Source organism: Loxodonta africana, chromosome 3 (genome assembly GCF_030014295.1).
Source record: "Loxodonta africana isolate mLoxAfr1 chromosome 3, mLoxAfr1.hap2, whole genome shotgun sequence".
NCBI classification, from domain to species: domain Eukaryota; kingdom Metazoa; phylum Chordata; class Mammalia; order Proboscidea; family Elephantidae; genus Loxodonta; species Loxodonta africana.
Window position 1 is genome coordinate 23,634,195 of NC_087344.1, and position 20,970 is coordinate 23,655,164.

General features: G+C 51.4%; 2 protein-coding genes across 6 annotated transcripts; one reads left to right on the forward strand and one right to left on the reverse strand.

The window, feature by feature from the left end:
* Positions 1-6,281: 6,281 nt before the first annotated feature.
* On the reverse strand, positions 6,282-13,533 carry S1PR2 (sphingosine-1-phosphate receptor 2). Of its 5 annotated transcripts, none has more exons than XM_010593360.3 (2): positions 13,434-13,533; positions 6,282-8,743 (listed from the first exon to the last, which is right to left on the reverse strand). In XM_010593360.3, the coding sequence occupies exon 2, from the start codon at positions 8,699-8,701 to the stop codon at positions 7,643-7,645; it is 1,059 nt and encodes a 352-aa protein (XP_010591662.1). In that variant the 5' UTR covers positions 8,702-8,743; positions 13,434-13,533; the 3' UTR covers positions 6,282-7,642. The 5 variants fall into 5 exon arrangements, with proteins under 5 accessions (XP_010591662.1, XP_023408215.1, XP_023408212.1 ...); XM_023552447.2 differs by lacking the exon at positions 13,434-13,533 and adding an exon at positions 12,557-13,082; XM_023552444.2 differs by lacking the exon at positions 13,434-13,533 and adding an exon at positions 12,416-13,082.
* LOC135230530 (basic proline-rich protein-like) lies at positions 10,449-20,173 on the forward strand. The gene is made up of 5 exons (XM_064279893.1): positions 10,449-10,613; positions 10,841-10,949; positions 12,398-12,566; positions 12,786-13,977; positions 15,388-20,173. The coding sequence occupies exons 1-4, from the start codon at positions 10,449-10,451 to the stop codon at positions 13,930-13,932; spliced, it is 1,590 nt and encodes a 529-aa protein (XP_064135963.1). The 3' UTR covers positions 13,933-13,977; positions 15,388-20,173.
* Positions 20,174-20,970: the final 797 nt, after the last annotated feature.

A 20,970-nucleotide genomic window follows, 5' to 3' on the forward strand; every position in this document is an offset into this window, starting at 1 on the left:
TTAGCCTGAAGGCTCCACTGAAACCTGTGTAGTATCAGAGCAAAGTGCAAGCCTCCACAGAGATGAGTGGTGGCTGTGCTTGAGGTACATCGACCTGAAATCAAACCTGGGTTTCCTGCATGGACCATGAGAATTCTACCACTGAACCATCATTGCCCTCAGAAAGGACCTTCCACCCACCCCACTGCCATCAAGTCGATTCCGACTCATAGTGACCACATAGGACAGAGTAGACTGCCCCATAGGCTTTCCAAGGCTGTAAATCTTTATGGAAGCAGACTGCCAAATCTTTCTCCCAGAGAGCGGCTGGTGGATTTAAACCTTTTGGTTAGCAGCTGAGCACTTTAACCATTGTACCACCAGCACTCCTTGAAAAGGACCTTAAAGGTCTTCTAATCAAGTCATTCGCAAATGCTAGTGTATAGACCACCTGCAGCCGAATCTGGACCTCCCACCAGACCAACTCAAGCTAAATCTCTGGAGGTGGGATCTTTCTACTATACTCCCCAGGGGTTCTGATAAGTAGCTCTAACCCTCTGAATCCATATGACCCAGGAACTTCTGTCAAATTCCTGACCAGTATTAGTTATCAGCAAAAGAGAGACAGCCAGATTTCATGTCTTCCTGATGGAAGTTTCTAACACTACATATGAAGAATTAAAGCAAAAAAAAAAAAATTAAATTTGAATATGACTAGGGGTAGAGGAACATGTTAAATTTCAAAAGGGGGATGTCATGAGTCAATACCAGACTATGGGAAGGTCTATAGAGCAAACGACCTGATTTCTTCAACAAATAAATTACAAGAAGAAGAAGAAAAAAAGAGAGGAGAAACCTATATGTTAAATGATACTTTAAAAACTCACTAACTAAATGCCACATGAGGAGCTTGTCTAGATTTTGGTTCCAACAAATCAAACATCAAAAAAGAAAACTGAGAAAGATGGGGAAAATGTTAACATTGACGAATTGATACTTTTGATAAGTATGATGATGGCACTGTGGTTAAGTAAAAAAAAAAAAGACATCTTTTAGAGATAAAAAGGAGAGTATTTGCAGATTAAATGATTTGAAGTCTCAGATTTGCTTCAGAATATCCAATGAGTAATAACTGATTCAGGAAAGAAAGGATGCTGAAAGAGTGAAAGTTTGATGAGTAACAGGATATTTATAGAGCCTCAAAGTGCCTCTCCAGGAAGGGGGAAATAGTAAGTTTACAGTGGAGAAACTTGGCAGACACCACCTTAACCAAGTGATCAAAGTCAGCATTGCCAGCGACACGCCTAATCAACGGCAGGCACCTCTTGATAGGAGACACTGGTAAGGATACAACATCGCTTCTGCAGGATTCCTGCCAATAATGCCTAGCCTAAATCTAACCATGAGAAAACATCAGACAAACCCAGGTTGAGGGACATTCTACCAAAAAACTGATACCCTTTTAAAAAATGTCAAGGTCATGAAAAACAAGGATACAGGAACAGTACTGATTGAAGGAGACTTAAGAGACGTGATGACTGAACACCACAAGTGCTCTGGGATTTTCTTCTGCTCTAATGGTTGGTAATGGGACAATTGGTAACATCTGATTAAAATTAATAGAGTCCCTGATTTTGATAATTTTACTGAGGTTATATTCAAAACACCCTCGTTCTTAGAAAACGCACTGAAGTGTTCAGAAGTAAAGGGGCAGTGTCTCCAACTTACTCTCAAATTGTTCAGAAGTTGGAAGGATGGATGGATGGATGGGTGGATGGATGGGTGGGTGGATGGGTGGATGGATGGATGGATGGTAGATGGACATAAATACAGAAGGAAGGAAGAAGGAAGGAGCTTAGACTGCTGGCAAGTGGGCAGCTGTCCTTCCTGCCCTGAGTCAATTTCCTCTGAAGCCCTTTTATATGAGCAATAAATCCATTTCTTTCTTATTTAAGTCACTCCTATTTTGTATTCCCTGCCATTTGCAGCTGAGCCTATTCTTTATATTATTAGCACAAGAGATATTCCAAAACTTACATAGCTGTATCTTGCGGCTACAATACCACTCATGATAATAACAAGACTTGTAAACTTTTGTTGAAATGGTGGCATAATGCTAAAAGAGTTTAGTTGCTCAGAGGCCGCACAACCAAAGACACGGAATGTAGAAGTGTGTTGTCCAGTATGGTAGCCACTGGCCACACGTGGCTATTTAATTAAAATCGAGTAAAATTTAAAATTTAGTTCTTCCATCACACTAGCCACATTTCAAATGCTACATGTGGATAGTGCAGATACAGCATGTTTCTATCATCACAAAAGGTTCTATTGGACACAGCTGCTCTAGATCATGGATTCTAGATGGTTTCTCAGAATGTAGTCCTGGGACCATGGGTTTCTGAATCACCGGAGATGCTTACTGAAAAATGTACATGCTTGGGATTACTCCAGACCTAAAAAAAAAAAAAAAAAAGTTGCTTTCGAGTTGATTCCAACTCACACGTGTCAGAGCAGAATTCTGCTCCATAGGGTTTTTAGGGTCTGATGGCCAAGCTTTTCTTCCAAGGTGCCTCTGAGTGGACTCCAACCTCCAGCCTTTTAGTTAGCAGCGAGTACAGTAACAGTTTGCAACGCCCAGGGACTTTACTCCAAACCTATCAGAATCTCTGACTGCAGGGCCTGAGAATCTCCCTTTTAACAAGTCCTTCCAGGTGATTCTGACATTCCCTAATATCCAACAGCCTCCTTTTGGAAAAAGGAGTGAAAGTCATCGTGTGCCTCCTGTGGGTTGGTCCATTCTGCCCCAGGCTCCAAGATTTGAGAGATACCAGCAAACTGGATTTTCTTCAGACCCAGATATTGAGGAGAATGGGATGCGACTGTGGTCAAAGACTACCTGAGTTCAAATCCCAGCTCCTCCACTCACATGCTATGTCACCTTAGGTGACTTGACCGCTCTGTGCCTCAGTTTCCTTACCTGTCAAAGACCAGATGATAGTGCCTACTCCACAGGGTGGTTGTGAGGATTCCACGAGTTTGTAGGTGTAAAGTACTTCCGACAATGCCTGGCACACATTAGGCAGTTTTTACTGTTATTATAATTACTCATCTTTCCGAAGAGTTGTCCAATGAATGCAGAGTATGACTTCTTCCAGGGGCGTCTCTGATTTTGCTTCCCCTATTTTATTTTCTTCATAGCACTTAACACTCACTGCAATGACTATCATTTGCTTTTGCTTTCATTCATTCAACAAACATTTATTAAGCTCCTGCTGTGTGCTAGTCGGAGCCCTGGTGGCGCAGTGGTTCAGAACATGGCTGTTAACCAAAAGGTCGGCAGTTCGAACCCACCAGGCGCTCCTTGGAAATCTTATGAGGCAGTTCTACTCTGTCCTGTAGGGTCTGTGTGAGTTGGGATTGGCTCAACAGCAACAGGTTTGGGTTTTTTGGGTTTTGGTGTGCCAGTCTCTGTTCTGGGCACTGGACACCCAACAGTGAAGGAGACAGACAAAAACCCCTGCCGTTGTGGAACTGGCACTCTACAAGGAGAGATGGCGGATAACTAAGTAGAATGCGTTGCATGTTAGGTAGTCCTTGGGGGGTGCAAGTGGTTAATGTGCTCAGCTCCTGATCCAAAGGCTGGTGGATGGAGTCCACCCAGAGGCGCCTCAGAAGGCCTGGTAATCTACTTCCAAAAAATCAGCCCTTGAAAACCCTACAGAAAAAGAGTACCTGCTGAGGCTGCTTATGCAAAACCAAACACCTCATGGGATTAGGTTCTTTGGTTTGGAGGTTTAGAGTCATGATTTCATGGGACATCCTGGTTAATTAGCCTAATAATGTGTTTAGTGGTTCTATTCTACCTCCTAGTTCAGTTGCATAGTGCCTGGGGTCTAAAAGCTTGCAAGCAGCCCACCAAGGCACAACAATTGGTCTCTCATTAGCCTAGAGCAACGGAGGAAGAAGGAGAGTCAGCAATGGGAGGATGAAATGGAATGCGGGGCTAATTGCCTCCATGAACAACTGCCTCCTTTGCCATGAGACCAGAAGAACTGGATGGAGCCTGGCTACCATTACTGAACATTTTGATCAGAGATTTTGTAGAAGGATCCTGATCAAAAAGGGGAAATACAGGACAGAATTTCAAATTCTCATGGAATCCAGATTTCTGGAACCATGTAAGCTGAGTGAACCCCTGAAACTATTGCCCTGAGATTAAAAAGAGATACAGAGAGAATGAAACCAAGGCCATGAAACACTTTATGTACAAACTATGCAATGGGAATCTAATTTCCTCTGTAAACTTTCACCTAGTGCACAATAAAAAAAAAAAAAAAAAGGAAAAGAAAACTCTATGGAACACAGTTCTACTCTGACAATATGGGGTTGCCATGAGTTGGAATTGACCCGGCACAACTGGTTTTTTGGTTGTATGTTAGAGTGGCAGGTCATAAGAAGGAAAAAATAAAACAAAAATATGTATATGGCATGGCCAGAGGACTCACCCAGGATATATTTGAATATAGATTTGAAGGAAGAGAGAGGAGCCATACAGATTTCTGGGGGAAGAACATTGCAGGTAGAGGAAACAGCAAGTGCAAAGGCCCTGAGGTGGGAACATGCCAGCTCCTGTTTAAGGTGAAATATGACAGATGCAGTACTACATTTAAGGTGCTTACATTTTAGTGGAGACAGACAAATCAATATCTGGCATACTGCCAGGTGATAGAAGCCCTGGTAGTAGGGTGGTTAAGCAGTATGTCTGTTAACCAAAAGGTCAGCAGTTTGAATCCATCAACCGCTCTTTGGAAACCCTATGGGGCAGTTCTACTTTGTCCTATAGGCTCGCTATGAGTCTGCATCGACTTGACAGCAAAAGGTTTTTAATGGCCAGCTGATAAGCAGTTGAGGGGCTAGATAGAGAGGGAAGGGGGTGGTCAGGGTGGGGCTTTTTGAGGAGGTGATGTTTGAACAGAGGCCTGAAGAAGGAGAGAGAGAAAGCCTGTGGGTATTTGGGGGAAATTTATTGATGCTTGCCTAGCCTGTGCCTCTTTCCCCTCCCACCAATCCCAGCAAGGGCTCAGGTTTCCAGGCAGAGCTTGTCTCTGATGGAGAAGGGAATTCCAATATAGGGGGTGGGTACAGCCCCTTGTCCCCTGGCAGCAGTCTGTCCCACTCCTTCTCTCCCACTGGTTGTGCTTGTTTGTGCTGGTGTTGCTGGGTGGGGCTTCCTCTTAGGGGCCTGGGCTTCCCCCACCCCAACAAAGCTCCAAACTTGGCTTCAAAGGAGCCGCTGGGCCCTGTGCCTCGGGGGCAAAGGAGGAGTCACCCCAGAGCCGAGCTAGGGACCCACCCCCCAGCTGCAAGCCATCTGGGCTTCTCCTGGTTCTGGGTAGGGTTGGTGGCCCATGCCTCCCCCCACCATCCATGCAAGGAGGGGGCTGAGGGGCCCTTTTTTAGCTCAGTGGTGGCGCCAGCAATGCGGAGTCAACCTGCCTGGGTTCACGTTCAGACAGGCACTGCCCCCACTGGCTGTGTGACTCTGAGCAGTTCACTTAACTTCTCTGAGGCCCCATCTCCATAAAAGGAGTTTGTAACAACCACCACCACCACCACCATCCCCCCCAGTTCCCGTAAAGTGCTGGATGACAGTAAGCCATTACTTTTGGGAATACTGTGCCCTGAAGGGGTATCTGGGGCTGCTGTGCCCCCAAGATCATCTCTCCAGCTCTCCTGAAAGGGAAGGAGGAAGGCCCCCCCGCCCCAACTCATTGACTGTCTCTTTGAAGGAAAGCAGGGCAGCCCTGGGCGTAATTAATCACCCGCAGTTTCTGGGAGAGGCCAGACAGATAGCTGTCCTAGGGAAAAAGTCAGCGCTGACCCCAGAAGCCACTGCAATCCTGGCTCCACAAGGCTAGGGGTCGGGGCGCAGAATGGGAAGGCCAGAAGGGATGAGTTGCCTAGGCAGTGGCCACCCGCCAGTCCCATCTACCCCAGCCACAGGACAATAATGAGGGAACTGCCACCTTAAGCCTAGAAAGACCAGGGCTTCAAACCCCTGCCAAAAATTTGCATTTCCACCCCAGCTGTACTGAATGAGAATCTACAGTTTAACACGACTTCCAGGTGATTCTCGTGTATAATAAATTTTGAGAACCACTGCTCTACTGGTGGTTCTCAGTATTGGTCCCTAACCAGCAGTATTAGCATCACCTGGGAACTTGTTAGAAATGCAAATTCTCAGCAGGGAGGTTGAACCAGCATGAACCCGTTCTGAAGCCCTAAAAAAGACACAGTCAGGATCAGAAAAAGAAATTGAACCGTTTATTGGCCCAGATTTGGGTCTCAGGCATGTGGGGTGTCTGGGGAGCTGTATGAGGGGAGACAAGCCCCTGACTGGCTCCTTGCCCCCCAAAGACCCCTTCAACCTTTGCATTCTTGAGTTGGAGGCATGAGGTTTTCTTCCCCGAGGTGAGCTGCATCCCAGCTCTCAAGCGGGGAGATGAGCCAGCAATTTCTAAGGGGTCTCTACAGGACCGGAACCCCCTTTGGCATCTTCAACACAGACATGAGGAGACAGAACAGCATCCACTCTGGGGGAAACGGCAGGGAACCAGGTCACAGACATCACACACATGCACACACAGACACACACAGTCACATAAATATACATCTGTACCGCAATGTCCCTTCCATCCATCCGCGGGATTGAGCAAAATTTTTCTGGGGCAATTTAGGGGAGAGTGTCCCCAGGAAATGTCCTTGGTCACCCCAACTCCATGCTCCATTCAATACAACTTGAAGGGAGGCACAGTGGCTGAGGATGGCTCTGCCTTAGGGGCCTGGTACCTTGGCCGTGGCTGATGGTGGGAGTAGTTTGGGTATGGTTTGATTTTAGGGGGGGTCCTGTGCAAATATCTCCCTTAAAACTTTCTCAGGTTCTACCCTGCCTCACTGGGAGGCCCAAATCCCTTTCTCTGCCCCCTCCCCAAACCGATTTTTCCAGCCTTTGGTAATTTCTCTGTGCCCCAATAGTGCAATTGCCCGATGAGGTCTGAGAATGGGGCTCAGCTCCCCACCCCCACTCTGTGGTTTCCTGGCATCTCGGAGAGTGAGAGGAAAGGGAAGAAGTAGCCAAAGTGGCAGCTGATGAAATTTGGGGAAGCTGTGGATTTGGGCCCAGGGACTGTAATGAAGGCAGCCCTGGAGGCCAGGGAGGAGGCCTCCAGCCCCTGAGGACAGAGGTTCCAGGGAAGCGGCCCGAGGTTGCCAGGAGAAGGTGGCAGGAGGGTAATTCAGAGAGGGGAGTCTGAAGCAGGCCAGAGGGTCAGGAGTTGTTCCGATGTTGAAATCCTCTGTACCAGTTGGTCAATCGTTCCTGCTCCGAGCTCCCCTTGAGTGTCTACCTGGAATCACCCTGGCCCCATGATCCAGTTCTAAAGGGTCATGCCAGGCACGGGTGCTGGCCTCCGGGACCCTGCAGCAGCTCTGCCATCCGACTGGTCAGTGCCTCGGCCAAACCAGCTGTGGAATGTTTCCAATACCACCCAGGTCTGCAGAGTGGGGGCATCATGCCGGGCAGCCCCTCATCTCTGTCTGAGGTCACCCAGCACCTCTCCATGTGGCCCTCTGCCGTCAACCTGGTTGTCAGCCCACCCACCCCTCAGACCACCGTGTTGCCCTCCAGAAACGTGGGTGATGTGGGCATGTGTGTGCCCCTTTCCAGTGAGCTGGAGCTGCGCAGGGGCAGAAGGCGGTGGCCCGGGGTCCCACCCCGCCGTCCTCGTACCCCCGTTGCCTGCCGCCAGCACCGCAGGGGCCGCAGCACCTCCTGCCGCAGGTCCCGGCTGCGCCATGTGTAGATGACAGGGTTGAGCAGCGAGTTGAGGGTGGCGAAGGCAAAGAAGTAGTGGGCTTTGTAGAGGATAGGGCAGGACCGGACGGTACAGAAATAGTCCAGGAGGAGGATGCTAAAGGCGGGCAGCCAGCAGATGATGAAAACACCCAGTACAATGGTGACCGTCTTAAGCAGGGCCAGCGTCTGCGAGCCAGGTACATCGGCCTGGCTTGAGCGTACCACGCAGTAGATGCGGATGTACAGAGCCACGATGGCCAACAAGATGATGGAGAAGATGGTCACCACACAGAGCACATACTGTTTGGCGTAGAGTGGCAAGACAGTGGAGCAGGCATCCAGGTGGCCTAGGCAATTCCAGCCAAGGATGGGCAGGCCACCGAGAGCCAGCGAGATGAGCCAGGAGGCCATGATGAGCAGCAGCATACGGCAGCTCTTGTCACTGCCATACAGCTTGACCTTGGCAATGGCAACGCGCCGCTCAATGGCAATGGCCAGGAGGCTGAAGACAGAGGCGGAGAGTGTGATGAAGGCAGAGCCCTCACGGGCAAACCACTGCACAGGTGTCAGTCCCAATGTGACAGGGCCTGAGAGCAAGGTATTGACTATGAAGGCCACACCTGCCAGGAGGTCCGAGGCGGCCAGATTGCCCAGGAACAGGTACATGGCTGAGTGCAACTTGCTGTTGCGTGCGACTGCAATGAGCACCAGCAGATTTTCCAGCACGATGGCGCAGCAGGTGATGATGATGAGGGCTGAGGCCACCTGGCGGGACGGTGTCTCCTGTGTGTCCAGTGTCTCCTTTGTGTAGTTGTAGTGTTCCAGGACCTTGGTGGGGCTCAGGTACTCCGAGTATAGGCTGCCCATGGTGGGGCTCAGTGGCTGGCTGGGGCCATGGGGCTGTCAGAGCTGCATAGAGGAGAGACAGACAGACAGGTCAAGGTGGTGGATGCGGCCTGGGCTTTGACCTTGGACGGCTGTAGTTTGAGTCTCAACTCTGTCCCTTCTTGCTGAGTGGTCCCATATGGTCAGAAGGAGCATTACTGTATCCCCATTTTACAGATGGGAAACCCAGAGAGGTCAACTCACTTTCCCAAAGTCTCAAAGCAGGCAAGTGGTGGAGCCAGAGAGACTGGCTCTGCAGTCTCTATAACCCTTAGGCTACACTGTCTTTCAAAGGAAAAGAAACTGAACTCCTTCCAGAAGCTCCCCCCTCCAAATGGGCACAATGTAGCCTTCCACGAGCCTTGCCTAGCTACCTGAGAGTGAGCCTTGGGCAGGGCCTGGAGGATTGTCTCCTTTCTCCAGCATTCACACAAGCCTCAGGCCTCAAGCCACCTGCTGACCTGAGCCACAGAGATGTTTGCTGCTGATAGCACCATGCCCTGCTCATTACCACCCACTGCCCAGGATTTCAGCCTAGGCCTAAGCCTTGAGGCCATGGGTGCTCCCAAAATAAGGTCTCGAGGAGACACCTGGGTGGCCCTGAGATTTGAGCATCCCTGAGGTCATGCCATCTTAAAGGACACAGATTTTGGAAGCAATTCAGTGTCCATCCCCACTCCACTACTAACACACTGTGGGACCTTGGGCAAGTCGGCCTCTCGGTCTCAATGTCTGTGCAGTGGGGAGAAGAAAGCCCACCTTATAGGGGTTTAAATCCTGTTAAATGATGCATTAGGCATGCTTAGCATATAATTATATTAGCTTATGTTATTATTACCACCCCCCTCTTCCACCACACGTAGAGCTCTGGACTGAGGGCCCCCCACCCAATGTTTTGGAAGTGGATGCTGACTGAGTCAGCCAGCCAAGATTCCCAACAGCCTGTTGTCATCAGCACCATCTAGCTCTGCTCTGGGAAAGAGGATCCCAAGGGGGTGGGCAGGGCACTTGCATCCCCCTCCTCAGCCCGGATGAAATCCAGATGTGAGGCCCCTGGAACAACAGGGGTGGAGTCCTTGCTCTCCAGTCACTTCCGGTGCGGGGAAGGCTGGGAGGGGGAGATGAGATGGAGGAGCCATGGGAGACCTGTCTGGGAGGTCCTGGCTGGGAGGATGGGGCAACTGCGCTGAAGTCATGTGAGGGGGTGTGTAGCCCTGCGGGGGGATGGGGGCAGTGTTTGTGTCTATGAAAGCCTGAGTCACCCCTCTCTCCAGGAAAACTGAGCCATGGGAGGGAAGGGCGGGAGAGGTTCTCCTGGGCTGAGGATGAGTGATAGATATCGTGGCCTTCCCCCACCTTCAGAGTAGGGTGGGGGTCTCTGAGGGGCCACTGCAGGGTCTGCCTTTCAGAAGGGGGGGCTGGGAGGAAGCTCCAGCTGTCAGCTAATCAGAGAGGGCACAGGAAGACCCGTCCCCAGGTCTCCGGAAACTCGCCTGGCAAGGACCACATGTGTGCCAGCAGCACCTTCCAGAAAAGGCTGGTTAGGCCGGTTCCTAGTGAGTCTGGGGGTGATGGGGGGCTACCGGGGTCACGCAGTCATCTCAGCCCCCCGGATGCCCCTTCAAAGGGACACCCTGGCCCCCAGCCCGACAAAGGCAGCTGTTTCTCCTGCTGAAGGGACATCCGTCCTAGTTTGGAAACAGAGAAGGGCTTGTGTACCTCCCTGGGGATGGCCGCCCCGCCCAGATCGCCACACAGAGGCCCCTTGTTTTCCCGCCGGCCAGGGCCCGGACTCCCCAATGCCCTCTCCCCGCCGCAGCTGGCCCCGGACTGGCTTGGCCCAGGCCACTGTCTTACCAGACAGGCCGTCGAGCCGGAAACAGCCCGCACCCTGGTTAGCTCATTTTCAATCCCAGGGCACTGAGCGATTTGCCTACTGGCCTAAATTTTGCATCCTCGGCATATGATTGTCCAGTTGGGGGCGCACTACCGCTAGCTAGCAGTATGGGTTGGGTCGTTTACAGGCAGCTGGAGCTCTGTTTTTCCAAGGACCGAGTTATGGCTGTGGATGTCCCTGGGGAATGTTTGAGCCTGGCCTGACCGCTGGGTTACCCCGACCAGACGTCCCCAGACTGCCCTGGCCTGCTGGGCCCCTCCTGGAGTTCAAAATTGAGAATTAAGGCCTCTGTCACAGGCCTGGGAACCATATTTGATGGCGGAGAAGCCCAGGGTGTGTCCCTCTCCCACCCCAGGGCTCATGTGGGGGCTGCCACCCCTCTCCAGTCCAGTTGCTAAGAGAAAGATTTACAGCTGATTTTAAGTAATAAATGGACTCAGCCCTCACACCCCAGTAACCAACAAAAAGTCTGTCTTCTTCCCTGCCTTCTTCCTTCTTCCCCTGACTTTCTGCAGGCCCAGGAGGCTGTCAGTTCATCTGCAAAGGGAGGTACAGCTCTTCTAGTCAGAAAAGGTGAAACTGAGGCCCATACTTCCTCCTCTGTCTCATTTTCCCTACTGGCTAAAGGAGAACAGAGGCAGGAACTTAAGGCTGTCTGTGCTTCCCAGAAAGAGGAAGCAGGGCCAAGACACTGGGGCTGGCAGAGGAGTCACCCCCAGGCAGATAGAGGCCTTGTCTCTTCCCCTCCTGTGGGCCAAGCTCCCAGGTCTGTCACTTGTTCACTGTCACAGGGCAGTCCTGACTACCTCCCAGAGGCTCAGGAAGAGGTCACTGGGCTCAGAACAGACCAGGCCTGAAGTGGAGTGAGAGGAACAAGTGGCAGGTTGTGAAGGGAAGGGAAGAAAGACAGAGAAAGACTGGACTATTTGGCCAGAGATTAGGCAAGGGGAAGGTGGGAGGAAGGCTATGTGCCCTCCTAGTTCCAGAGGGGCAGACCCTGTGGTTCCAGTTCCCCCGGTCAACCATCAATACCATGCCCCCTGTCCTAGACAGCCCCCCACCCTCTTTCATCTGGTTTCCTTCCAGCTGTCAGGACCCCCTACAGGCTATTCTCCACTCAGCAGCAGGAGCCGGGGGAGGTTAATTTATAAAACCAGTAGGTCACCCCCGGCTCCAAATTCTTCCATGGCTCTCCACAGCCCTGAATGGGTGGTCCCTACCCACCTAGTCTCCTCCCACTCTCTCCAGCAATCATTCCACTCCAGCCACAATGGTCTTCTACTTGCCGCCCCCATCTCCACCTCAGGGCCTTTGCCCCAGCTGTTGCTCACCTTGCACACCCACCCCCCATCCTTGAATGACTGGTTCGTCATCCTTCTGGTTTCCATTTAAATGTCGCTTTGTCAGAGGGGCCTCACCTGCCCACCAGCCTACAGTGGCCGCCTTCCTCTAGGCCCTTTCTTTCTCAGCATCAGGCTTTATTGTCTTCACACCACTTGCTGCTATCGGAAATTATTATCGTATTTCTTGTTTTCTGACTGGCTTCCACGGTAAAATGTGAGTGCCAGAGTCCAGCGACCAAATCTGTCCCCAAAGCCTCCACTGTTTCCTAGCATACAGTAGACACTCAGGAAAAGTGTGTAATGAATGAACCAAAGGGGCCCCAGTGGGCCCCCAAGGGTGGAGGATCCTAAGCGCGGCTCAGGCCCAAAACAACAGCAAAGAAGGCCAGCGCCACCTCCGTCCGCACGCAGCACGCCCCCGCCCCTCCGCCCCACTAGCGAAGCCCAGTGCGTCACCGTGGAGACAGCAGCAGGACCCGCCCCGGCTGCACTCTCAGCGTCCTTATCTGGCCGAGGAATGCGCGGTATCCACTCTCGATCGCGCTGGAGCCGCGCCTCCTTTCTCCCGCGACCGCTACACGCGCCGGACCCCCACACCTCCAAATGGGTAAACCGGGCTCCTCTCCGTCTTGTCAGGGCTCCCGCCTTGAGATTCCCGGAAAACTGGGAGGGAGAGATCCAAACAGCAGCCGCACGAGTGCCGCGCCTGCGTCACGCCACGCTTGGGGGACCGTGGGCTCAGCGCGTGGCGCCGGGAGCGTCTGACAAGAGCAGACACCGAGAAGGTGGTGGAAATCCCCGGATGAGTCAACCCGTGCCGGAGGAGGGGGATAGGTCCGGACGCTCTGCGGAGCAGGGACAACGCGGGGTCCTCGCCACGCGAGCCCAAACCCACGCGCCTCCCAGGCCCGAGAGGAAAGAGGAGGCGCTGGAGCCAAGCAGTCTCGCTACCTTTCATTCCAAAACAAAGCCACGCCCCCACGGGGGGGTGCCTTGAGGCGAACTACGCTGGGAAACTGAGGCAGAGACCCAGACATGCAGGCAGTGGGCGACTGCCCTCCCGGGGGCACCGCCCCTCGACTCGGAGGCTCCTCAGCGCGCTACACCTTTCGCCCTTGCCCAGCCCTGGTCACCAAGAGAGGCGCTCTACACCCCCCCTCCCCAAACCCCCCAGCCCCCGGGTGCACCGTCCTCCCTCCCAGCGTCTCCAGCCGAAAGCATTCGGATTCCGCCTTCTCCTCGGCGCCAACTTCCTGCCGCTGGGGAAGGCGGGGAGCGTGGCCGAGGCAGTGGGAGCCGCCTGGAGTCATGGAGAGGGCGCAAGGGGACCACCCCCTCTTGCAACAGGAGCACAGGCGGCGCTTGCGCTTCCTGGTGCGCCCCCGACCCCTGGCCGGGTCCCCCAGCTCCAATCCCGGGACCTCGGGGGACCGGGGCCCGCCCTTTCTACCTTCCTCTCGCCAAGCGCGCTCACCTGGCTAGGCCGGCTCGGGTCCCTGCCCTGGCCGGAGGGGCCTCGGCGTCTGCGTCCCCCGGGCAGCCGCGGCTGGGGCTGGGGTTGCCCGCCGGGCTCGGCTGCGTCCCGGGGCTGGGGACCTGGGACGCAGGGAGGGGGCGGGGAGAGCCACTGCCTCAGCCCCCCTCTCGCCCCGCCCTCCTCTCCGCCCCTTTCCGGCGGCGGCGTTAGGAATGAATTCCAGATGTGGCCGGCTGGCCGGAGAGCGCTAAGACTGGCGGGGGCGGCACGCAGGGCTCCTTTGTCCGCCCCCCCACCTCCCGCCTTGCCCCGTCCGGCCCCCACCCGTGAGAATTGGCCGGCGCGTGACGTCACGCATCTCCATGATGTACGGCGCTCCTGGCCAGGTGGCCTCAACCTGAAACTACTTGTCTTGACTCCAGGTCTACTCTTGGACTATCCCTGCAATCCTGGGATGAAGTACCTATTATTAATCAACGCAGCAAGTACCCATTAAGCACCTACTGTGTGTCTGTTGTTGGAATCCACTCGACCGAAACGGGTATGTCTGTTGTTAGTTGTAGTGGGGTCTACTCAACAAATAAACGCTAAGTGTCTGCCCATAAAACCCAAACCAGATGCAGTACAGTCGATTCCAACTCATAGCAACCCTATAGGACAGAGTAGAACTGCCCCATAGGGTTTCCAAGGAACTGCTAGTGGATTCAGACTGGCAAAATTTTGGTTAGCAGCCAAACACTTAACCACTTTGCCACCAGGGCTCCATTGTGTGTCTATCCAACAAATCAAGTTCTCACTATGTACCACGTACCAAAGACAGGACTGGTTCTGCCTTGACAAGACTGCAGAGTTCAGGAGCTGTTCCCTTGCCCCATGAAGGTTGGCAACACCCCGCAGTCTGCCAGGGCGCTGACTGTGGTCAACCAGCAGGCCCAGGCTGCTCCCTGCCTTTCAGGATGGGGCCCAGTCTTCTGCACAATTCTCTGGTTTCTCCCTCTTTCCCTCATTCTCTTTCTCCTGGGTTTCTGTGTGCCCAGCATCAGAGACAAAACATACCTTAATTTTCTGATGCCTTGTGTTTGCACACCTGTGGACAAGAAGATATAGAGAAGCTCTTCATTCTTTTAATAAATATTTTGGAGCACCTACTGGGCGCTACAGATTGTTTTGGGAGCCCAGGCATATGGGTGAACAAAACAAGAAAAAAAATATATTCCTGCCCTCATAGAGCTGGGTGATGCAAATGGTTAACAGCTTGATTGCTAACCAAAAGGTTGAAGGTTCAAGTCCACCAAGAGGCACCTTGGAAGAAAGACCTGGCAATCTGCTTCTGAAAAATCAACATTGAAAATCCTATGGAATCCAGTTCTACTCTGGCACACAGAGGATTGCCATGAGTCAGAATGGACTCCATGGCAACTGGTTTGGTATTTTTTGTTCATAAAACTTATGTTCTGCTGGGAGACAACCTTTTTTAAGATTCCCTGAAATTATGCTGCCATTTGTGAAGATGTACGCATAATCTGCTTATATGTTTATTTAACAAATGAACTAAGCACCTTGACTACTAGCCGAAAAGTTGGCGGTTTGAACCCATCCAGATGCACCTCAGAACACAGGCCTGACAATCTGCTTCCAAAAGATCACTGCCTTGAAAACCCTGTAGAGCAGTTCTACTCTGCACACATGGGGTTGCCATGAGTTGAAATCGACTTAATGGTAACAACAACATATACGAGGCTAAAAGTCCCTGGGTGGCTCAAATGTTTAAACCCTCAGCTACTAACAGAAAAGTTGGCAGTTTGAATCCACCCAGAGGTACCTCAGAAGAAAAGCCTAGCCATCTACTTCCAAAAGATCACAGCCGTTGGAAGCCCTATGGACCACAGTTCTATTCTGACACACTTTGACTCTACAGCATATGATTTTTTTTTTTTTTGGTATGTGCCAGGCATTATTCTAAAGGCTGGAAATATATCAGGGAATGAAACAGAAAAGACCCCCTGCCCTAATGGAGCCGATGTTCTACTATGTGTGCACAAAATATCCAGAATCTCACAGGAAGAAGAGAATGGTGCGTTTTCACATCCTGGGAGGGAAACTGAGAGATGAGGAACAAGGGATGGCAGGGAACCTGATTTAACCCTGGGAACCCTTTTTGTACCTGCTGACTTTTGTAACGTGGGCAGACATTTCCCATTCCAATGAAAAATTAAATTTGAAAATTTAAAGCAGTTTGATACCCAGACGGTGCAACCAATAAAAAGGAGGGAGCAGCTAGGTGCCCTCTTCTGTGGGTGTATTACAGTCCAATAAAGAGTGTCTGAAAAGCCAAAGGATGAAAAATGAAAATAAAGTCAATTCATGTATGCCTATTAAAAAATAAAAATGGAGTAGTCTTATATGTCAATGCATATATGAAACCACCTCCAGGGAGCGTGTTAAGTTGAAAAAAGCACAGGGTAGACCTCTGTGTGTCGCTTGCCTGCATTTTGGGGTGCATTTATAAGGGCTGTATAAATACACACACATTTGCCTATGGATGCACAGGCCATCTCCGGGAGGAGGCACAAGACACCTGTCACAGCAGTTACCCTCAGGGAGGACTGAGGACCTGGGGGGACTGGGTAGGAGGCGACCCCAGACATTTTACCCTGAGGGACTAATTGAAATGTTTACCTCGTATTATCAATTCAAAAAATTTACAAAGGCATGAAAAATAAAATAAAAGGTAACAAATGACCAGACTTCTAGTTGTAAAATAGTTCCTATAATACAAAAAATAGCAATCATAAAAATATTAATAAATAATGTTAATAAACATATCACTGTTATCCAATATATGCTATTAACATTTATATTAAGAATAAGCATGCTTAAAGTATTAATAAGGAAATTAATATTAAGAGCCAACATATTAACACTATTAGTAAGCATGGGTTTTCTGTACTGCATGGCTCTCTGGCCCCAGACTGTGCTAGGCACAGGTATGTAGCTTCATTGGTTGCTATCATCCACAAGCTGAGGTTGGATGGAGCAGACAGAGAAGAAACCAAATAGCTGTAACACAGGATAGTGGGACTTTGATGGGGAGATGAGGAAAGGCAGAGGGTGACCGGTGACTCCAGACACGGCTTCTTTTCCTGAACCAGACCTCAGGGTCCACTCAGGCCCAACCCAGACCTGAAGGCCCACTCAGTTCTGGGTTAAATCCCACAGTCCACTTAGGCCCAACACAGGCCTGAAGGATCCCTCAGACCTGGGCTAGTCCACGGGGCTCCCTCGGTTCCAGGCCAGGCCTCAGGTGGTTATGGGAAAGACCTCAGGGTCTACTCAGGCCTCCAGAAGACCTCACCACATCCTCTGCCAAGTACAGTGTGTTGCCTGGGCAACCTCTAGAAACCAGGTGTCTGACCCACAGGGGACCAGACAAAGAAAACTGGGTCCTCTCCTCACTGAGGAGCTATCAAGCGGAAATCTTAGCACTCTGCGGGGACCTGAGGGCTGGGGAGGAAGTGGCCCCCCCCAACGGTGCCTCGGCTGGCTCAGCAGTTTGCCATCTCCCCAGGGACCTGGGGGTGGGGGATGTCATGGTCACAGACATATCCAGCCGTCTGTCAGGGGTACCACAGCCCCCAGACAAAGGTAAAGTCCCCAGGGACACAGAGCCACACCGACAGACCACTTCCGCCTCCCTTCCGGTTCTGAGACAAAAAACGAGGTCTCTGTCGGGTCAGCTAAGGGAATGGGCTGGAGAAATGGAAAACACGGGAGGTCTGGACTTCCTGATAGTCTAGGGGTCAGGAAGAGAATTGAGCCTACCCTGGGGAGCCCCTGTGTGAGGGAACAGTGGAAGAGAAAGGAAACAAGGCCCTTTTCTTGGGGCGCTCCCAGGCAGAGGAAATACAGGGGAAGGAAGAGGCCTGGACCAGGCTCCACTAAGTATAGGGTCTCTGACAATAATGGCTAATGCTATATAACACCAGACTATGTGTTGGGTGTGGTTTTAGGACTTCTCAACTCTGGGGGATGACTATTGTTATTAGCATCCCATTTTAAAGATGAGAAAACCGAGGCACACAGCAGGGGTGAGATTTGAACTAGAGCTATCCAACTCCTCCCAGCCCAGCAGCCCTGTCTCTCTGCCCTCTTTTTTATCAAGAGCCCTGCCCCAGATCCAATCCACCGACCCTCATCCCTACCCCAGCAGGTTGGCAGAGAAGGGTAGTAGTGACGGCTCAGAACACATCAGCTGATGGTGAAATGTGAAATGTCCTTCTTGGTGACCCAGGTGAGGGGAACCCTCTGATCTCTGATCCCACGCTCACCCCAGATATTGTGTCCAGGTCAGTCCTTTTGCCATTGAGTTAATTCCAACTCATGGTGACCGCATGTATGTCAGGGTTTTCACTGGTGGATTTTTTGGAGGCACGTCAACAGGCCTTTCTTCCAAGCCATCTCTGGGTAGACTCGAACCTCCAACATTTTGGCTAGCAACCAAGCACGTTAACTGTTTGCACCACCCAAGGACTCCTAAATATTGTGAATTCCCCCAAATCCAGGCCTGTCCTCCATCCTCCCCAGGCTGGCCTCCACTCACCAGCCTCCACCTCCGGCTCTTGGATTTTGGCAGGACAAACTGCATGAAGAGAAGTGTCTGAGACGGGTCCCAACTTTCTCATCATCACCCCAGTGCTGGGGGAAGGGGCTCCAGGGCTGCAAAGAAGCTTTCCAGATGCTGATCTTGGCAGGCAGAGGAGCCGCAGCGTCTCGCATGCGTGGGCTCGGCGCCCACTTTCAGCTACAGGGATGGGGTGGGGAGGTTCCCTGTAAGGGCCAGTCCCTGCCACGTCTGCACCAGATGCAGTCTTGGCCCTTTAGGCCTGGGAGGGATGGTCTCTCTCTTCCTGCTGAGGGGGGCATGTGTCGTCCGCAGACACAGTTAGGGGAGCAGGAACGACAGAGGCCCACTTCTCAGCAAGTGCCCTCAGCATAATAATAGCAGCTGACACATACATAACGGTTACCAGCCTAAGCGCTTTACCAATGTTAAGTCACCAAAGGCTCACCCACTACCCAACCCATCGCGGTCAAATCAATTCCAACTCACAGTGACACTATAGGACAGAGTAAAACTGCCCCATAAGGTTTCCAAAGCTGCAATCTTTAAGCAAGCAGACTGCCACATCTTTCTCCCCCAGAGCAATTGGTGGGTTCGAACTGCCAACCTTTTGTTTAGTAACTGAGAACTTAACCACTGCACCACCAGTGCTCCTTCCAATAGCTCACAGTAGCTACCAGCTAGGGAATGGATAGACAAACTGTGGTATGTTCTTACCATGGAAAACCACTCAGCAACCAAAAGGAAGGAGCTAGTACATACAATGACATGAATGAATCTCCATTGCATCACGGTGGGGAAAGTCAGACACAAAAGGCCACGTTCTATATAATTTCACTGATATGACCTTCTAACAAAACCAGTTTCCATCAAGTTGATGCTGACTCGCGGTGACCCCCATCTGTGTTAGAGTAGAACTGTGTGTGCTCTGTGGAGTTTTCAATGGCTATGATCTTTTGGAAGTAGATGACCAGGCCTTTCTTCTGAGGCACCTCTGAGTGGACTCGAACCTTCAGTCTTTTGGTTAGTAGCTGAGTGCTTAACCATTTGTACCACCCAGAGACTCCATATAACCTTCTAGAAAAGGCAAAACTATAGGGAGGATGAACAGGCTAGTGGTTGCCAGGGCCTGGGGGTATGAGGAGAAGTTTACAAAGGGCACTGGAGAATTTTTTTGGTGCTGGAAAGGTTTTATATCTTGATTTTAGTGGTGGTTGGATGACTATATGTGTTTGTCAAACTTGCAGAATCGTATACTAAAAGGGTGGAATTTTATTGTGTCTAAACCTGTTGTCAAGTCGATTCTGACTCATAATGACCTTATTGGATGGAGTAGAACTGCCCCATAGGGTTTCTAAGGAGTTGCTGGTGGATTCGAACTTTTGGTTAAGCAGCCTTTTGGTTAGCAGCCGAGCTCTTAACCACTGTACCACAAGGGCTCCATTGTGTCTAAATTATTCCGGAATTAAAAAAAAAAAAAAAGCTCACAGCAGCCCTGTGTCATCAGGGTCTAATCAGGAAAATAGAAGTATCTCAAACAGAGGGGATTTAATGCAGGGGTTGGTTCCATAGCAGAGAAGCCAAAGGGGGGAGGTGGTGAGATTATTTAGAAATGAGCATATGGGGAGGCCTTGTCTGATGAGAGGCTCAGCCAGAAGATGATGGGAAGAAATACCCTGGTTTCTCCCCTCCTCCCACTGTCCAATCTACCTCCAGTGCCTCCCACTGGCTAAATCCAACCAGAAGTCAGTGGGCAGAGAGATGTAGTGTGCAGGGGCCGGCCTCTAGCGCTGAAGGGCAGGGATGATCTGAGGGGACCCAGGCTCCAGCCTGGCACAGACCATGTGAGGTAGGGGCAATTACACCCCATTCGACAGAGGAGAGGAGCCCTGGTAGCGCAGTACTTAGGTGCTTGGCTGCTAACCAAAAGGTTGGTGATTTGAACCCACCAGCCACTCCCCAGGAGAAAGATGTGGTGGTCTGCTTCTGTAAAGATGTACAGCCTTGGAAACCCTATGGGGCAATTCTACTCCGTCCTAAAGGGTCAGTATAAGTTAGAATCTACTAGACAGCAACTGGTTTGACTGAGCAGGAAACTGAGGCCCAGAGAGCTGATATACCTGCTCAAGGGTTCAAGCTGGTTTGAAGGCTGGTTCTGGGCCTTTTTTCTGCCCCCGTCCCACGCTATCAAGGTTGCTCAGGGAGCTGGAGGGAATGGAAACCTCCATGCAAATCAGCCCATCCCCAGGGTCTGGCGGGGGTGCCTCAATGGGAGGCTCCTCCCCCTCATGGGGCTTGGCAGTTGCCCACAAAGGGAGACAAAAACAAACATACAGCAGGTGTTTTGACAGTTGGGTGGGGGAAGGGCACTCAGGCAGCTCCCCCCAGCAGGTCAGACCCTCCATCAGGCCTGCATCCATGCCCCACTCCTCCTACCTAGGGTCTGTCCCCCCAATATTCCAGCCCTGACCCTTGGCCTTTGTGAAAACCCCCGCACAATGTTGGGGGGTGGTGAGAAAAGACAGATGTTGGAGGGGCCTCCAGCTTTTGATTTGTGTCTCCAAAGTTGCTGTGATCCCAGTGGCCAGTGAAGACCCTCTCTGGCTGTGAAGTTGACCCTGGCCCCAAGCTAATGGGGACAGAAGTCACCTGCGATTGAGCCTTTGATTCACAGGAAGGGGCTGAATGCATCGAACTTTGACCCCTATCCAGTCTTGGGCCAAAATGGTCAAACTTTGAGCCACACAGCATGCAGGTCTTGAGGTCATGACCTCCCTTTTGTTAAACTTGCATTGGACACACTGGTGGGGGAGGCTTGTGCAAACTGCCTTCTAACATTCAATTTGTTCATTTGCTATGTACTGAGCAGTTACTTCTTAGCAGCACTGGGGCCCAGCAGTGAGAGAAACAAAG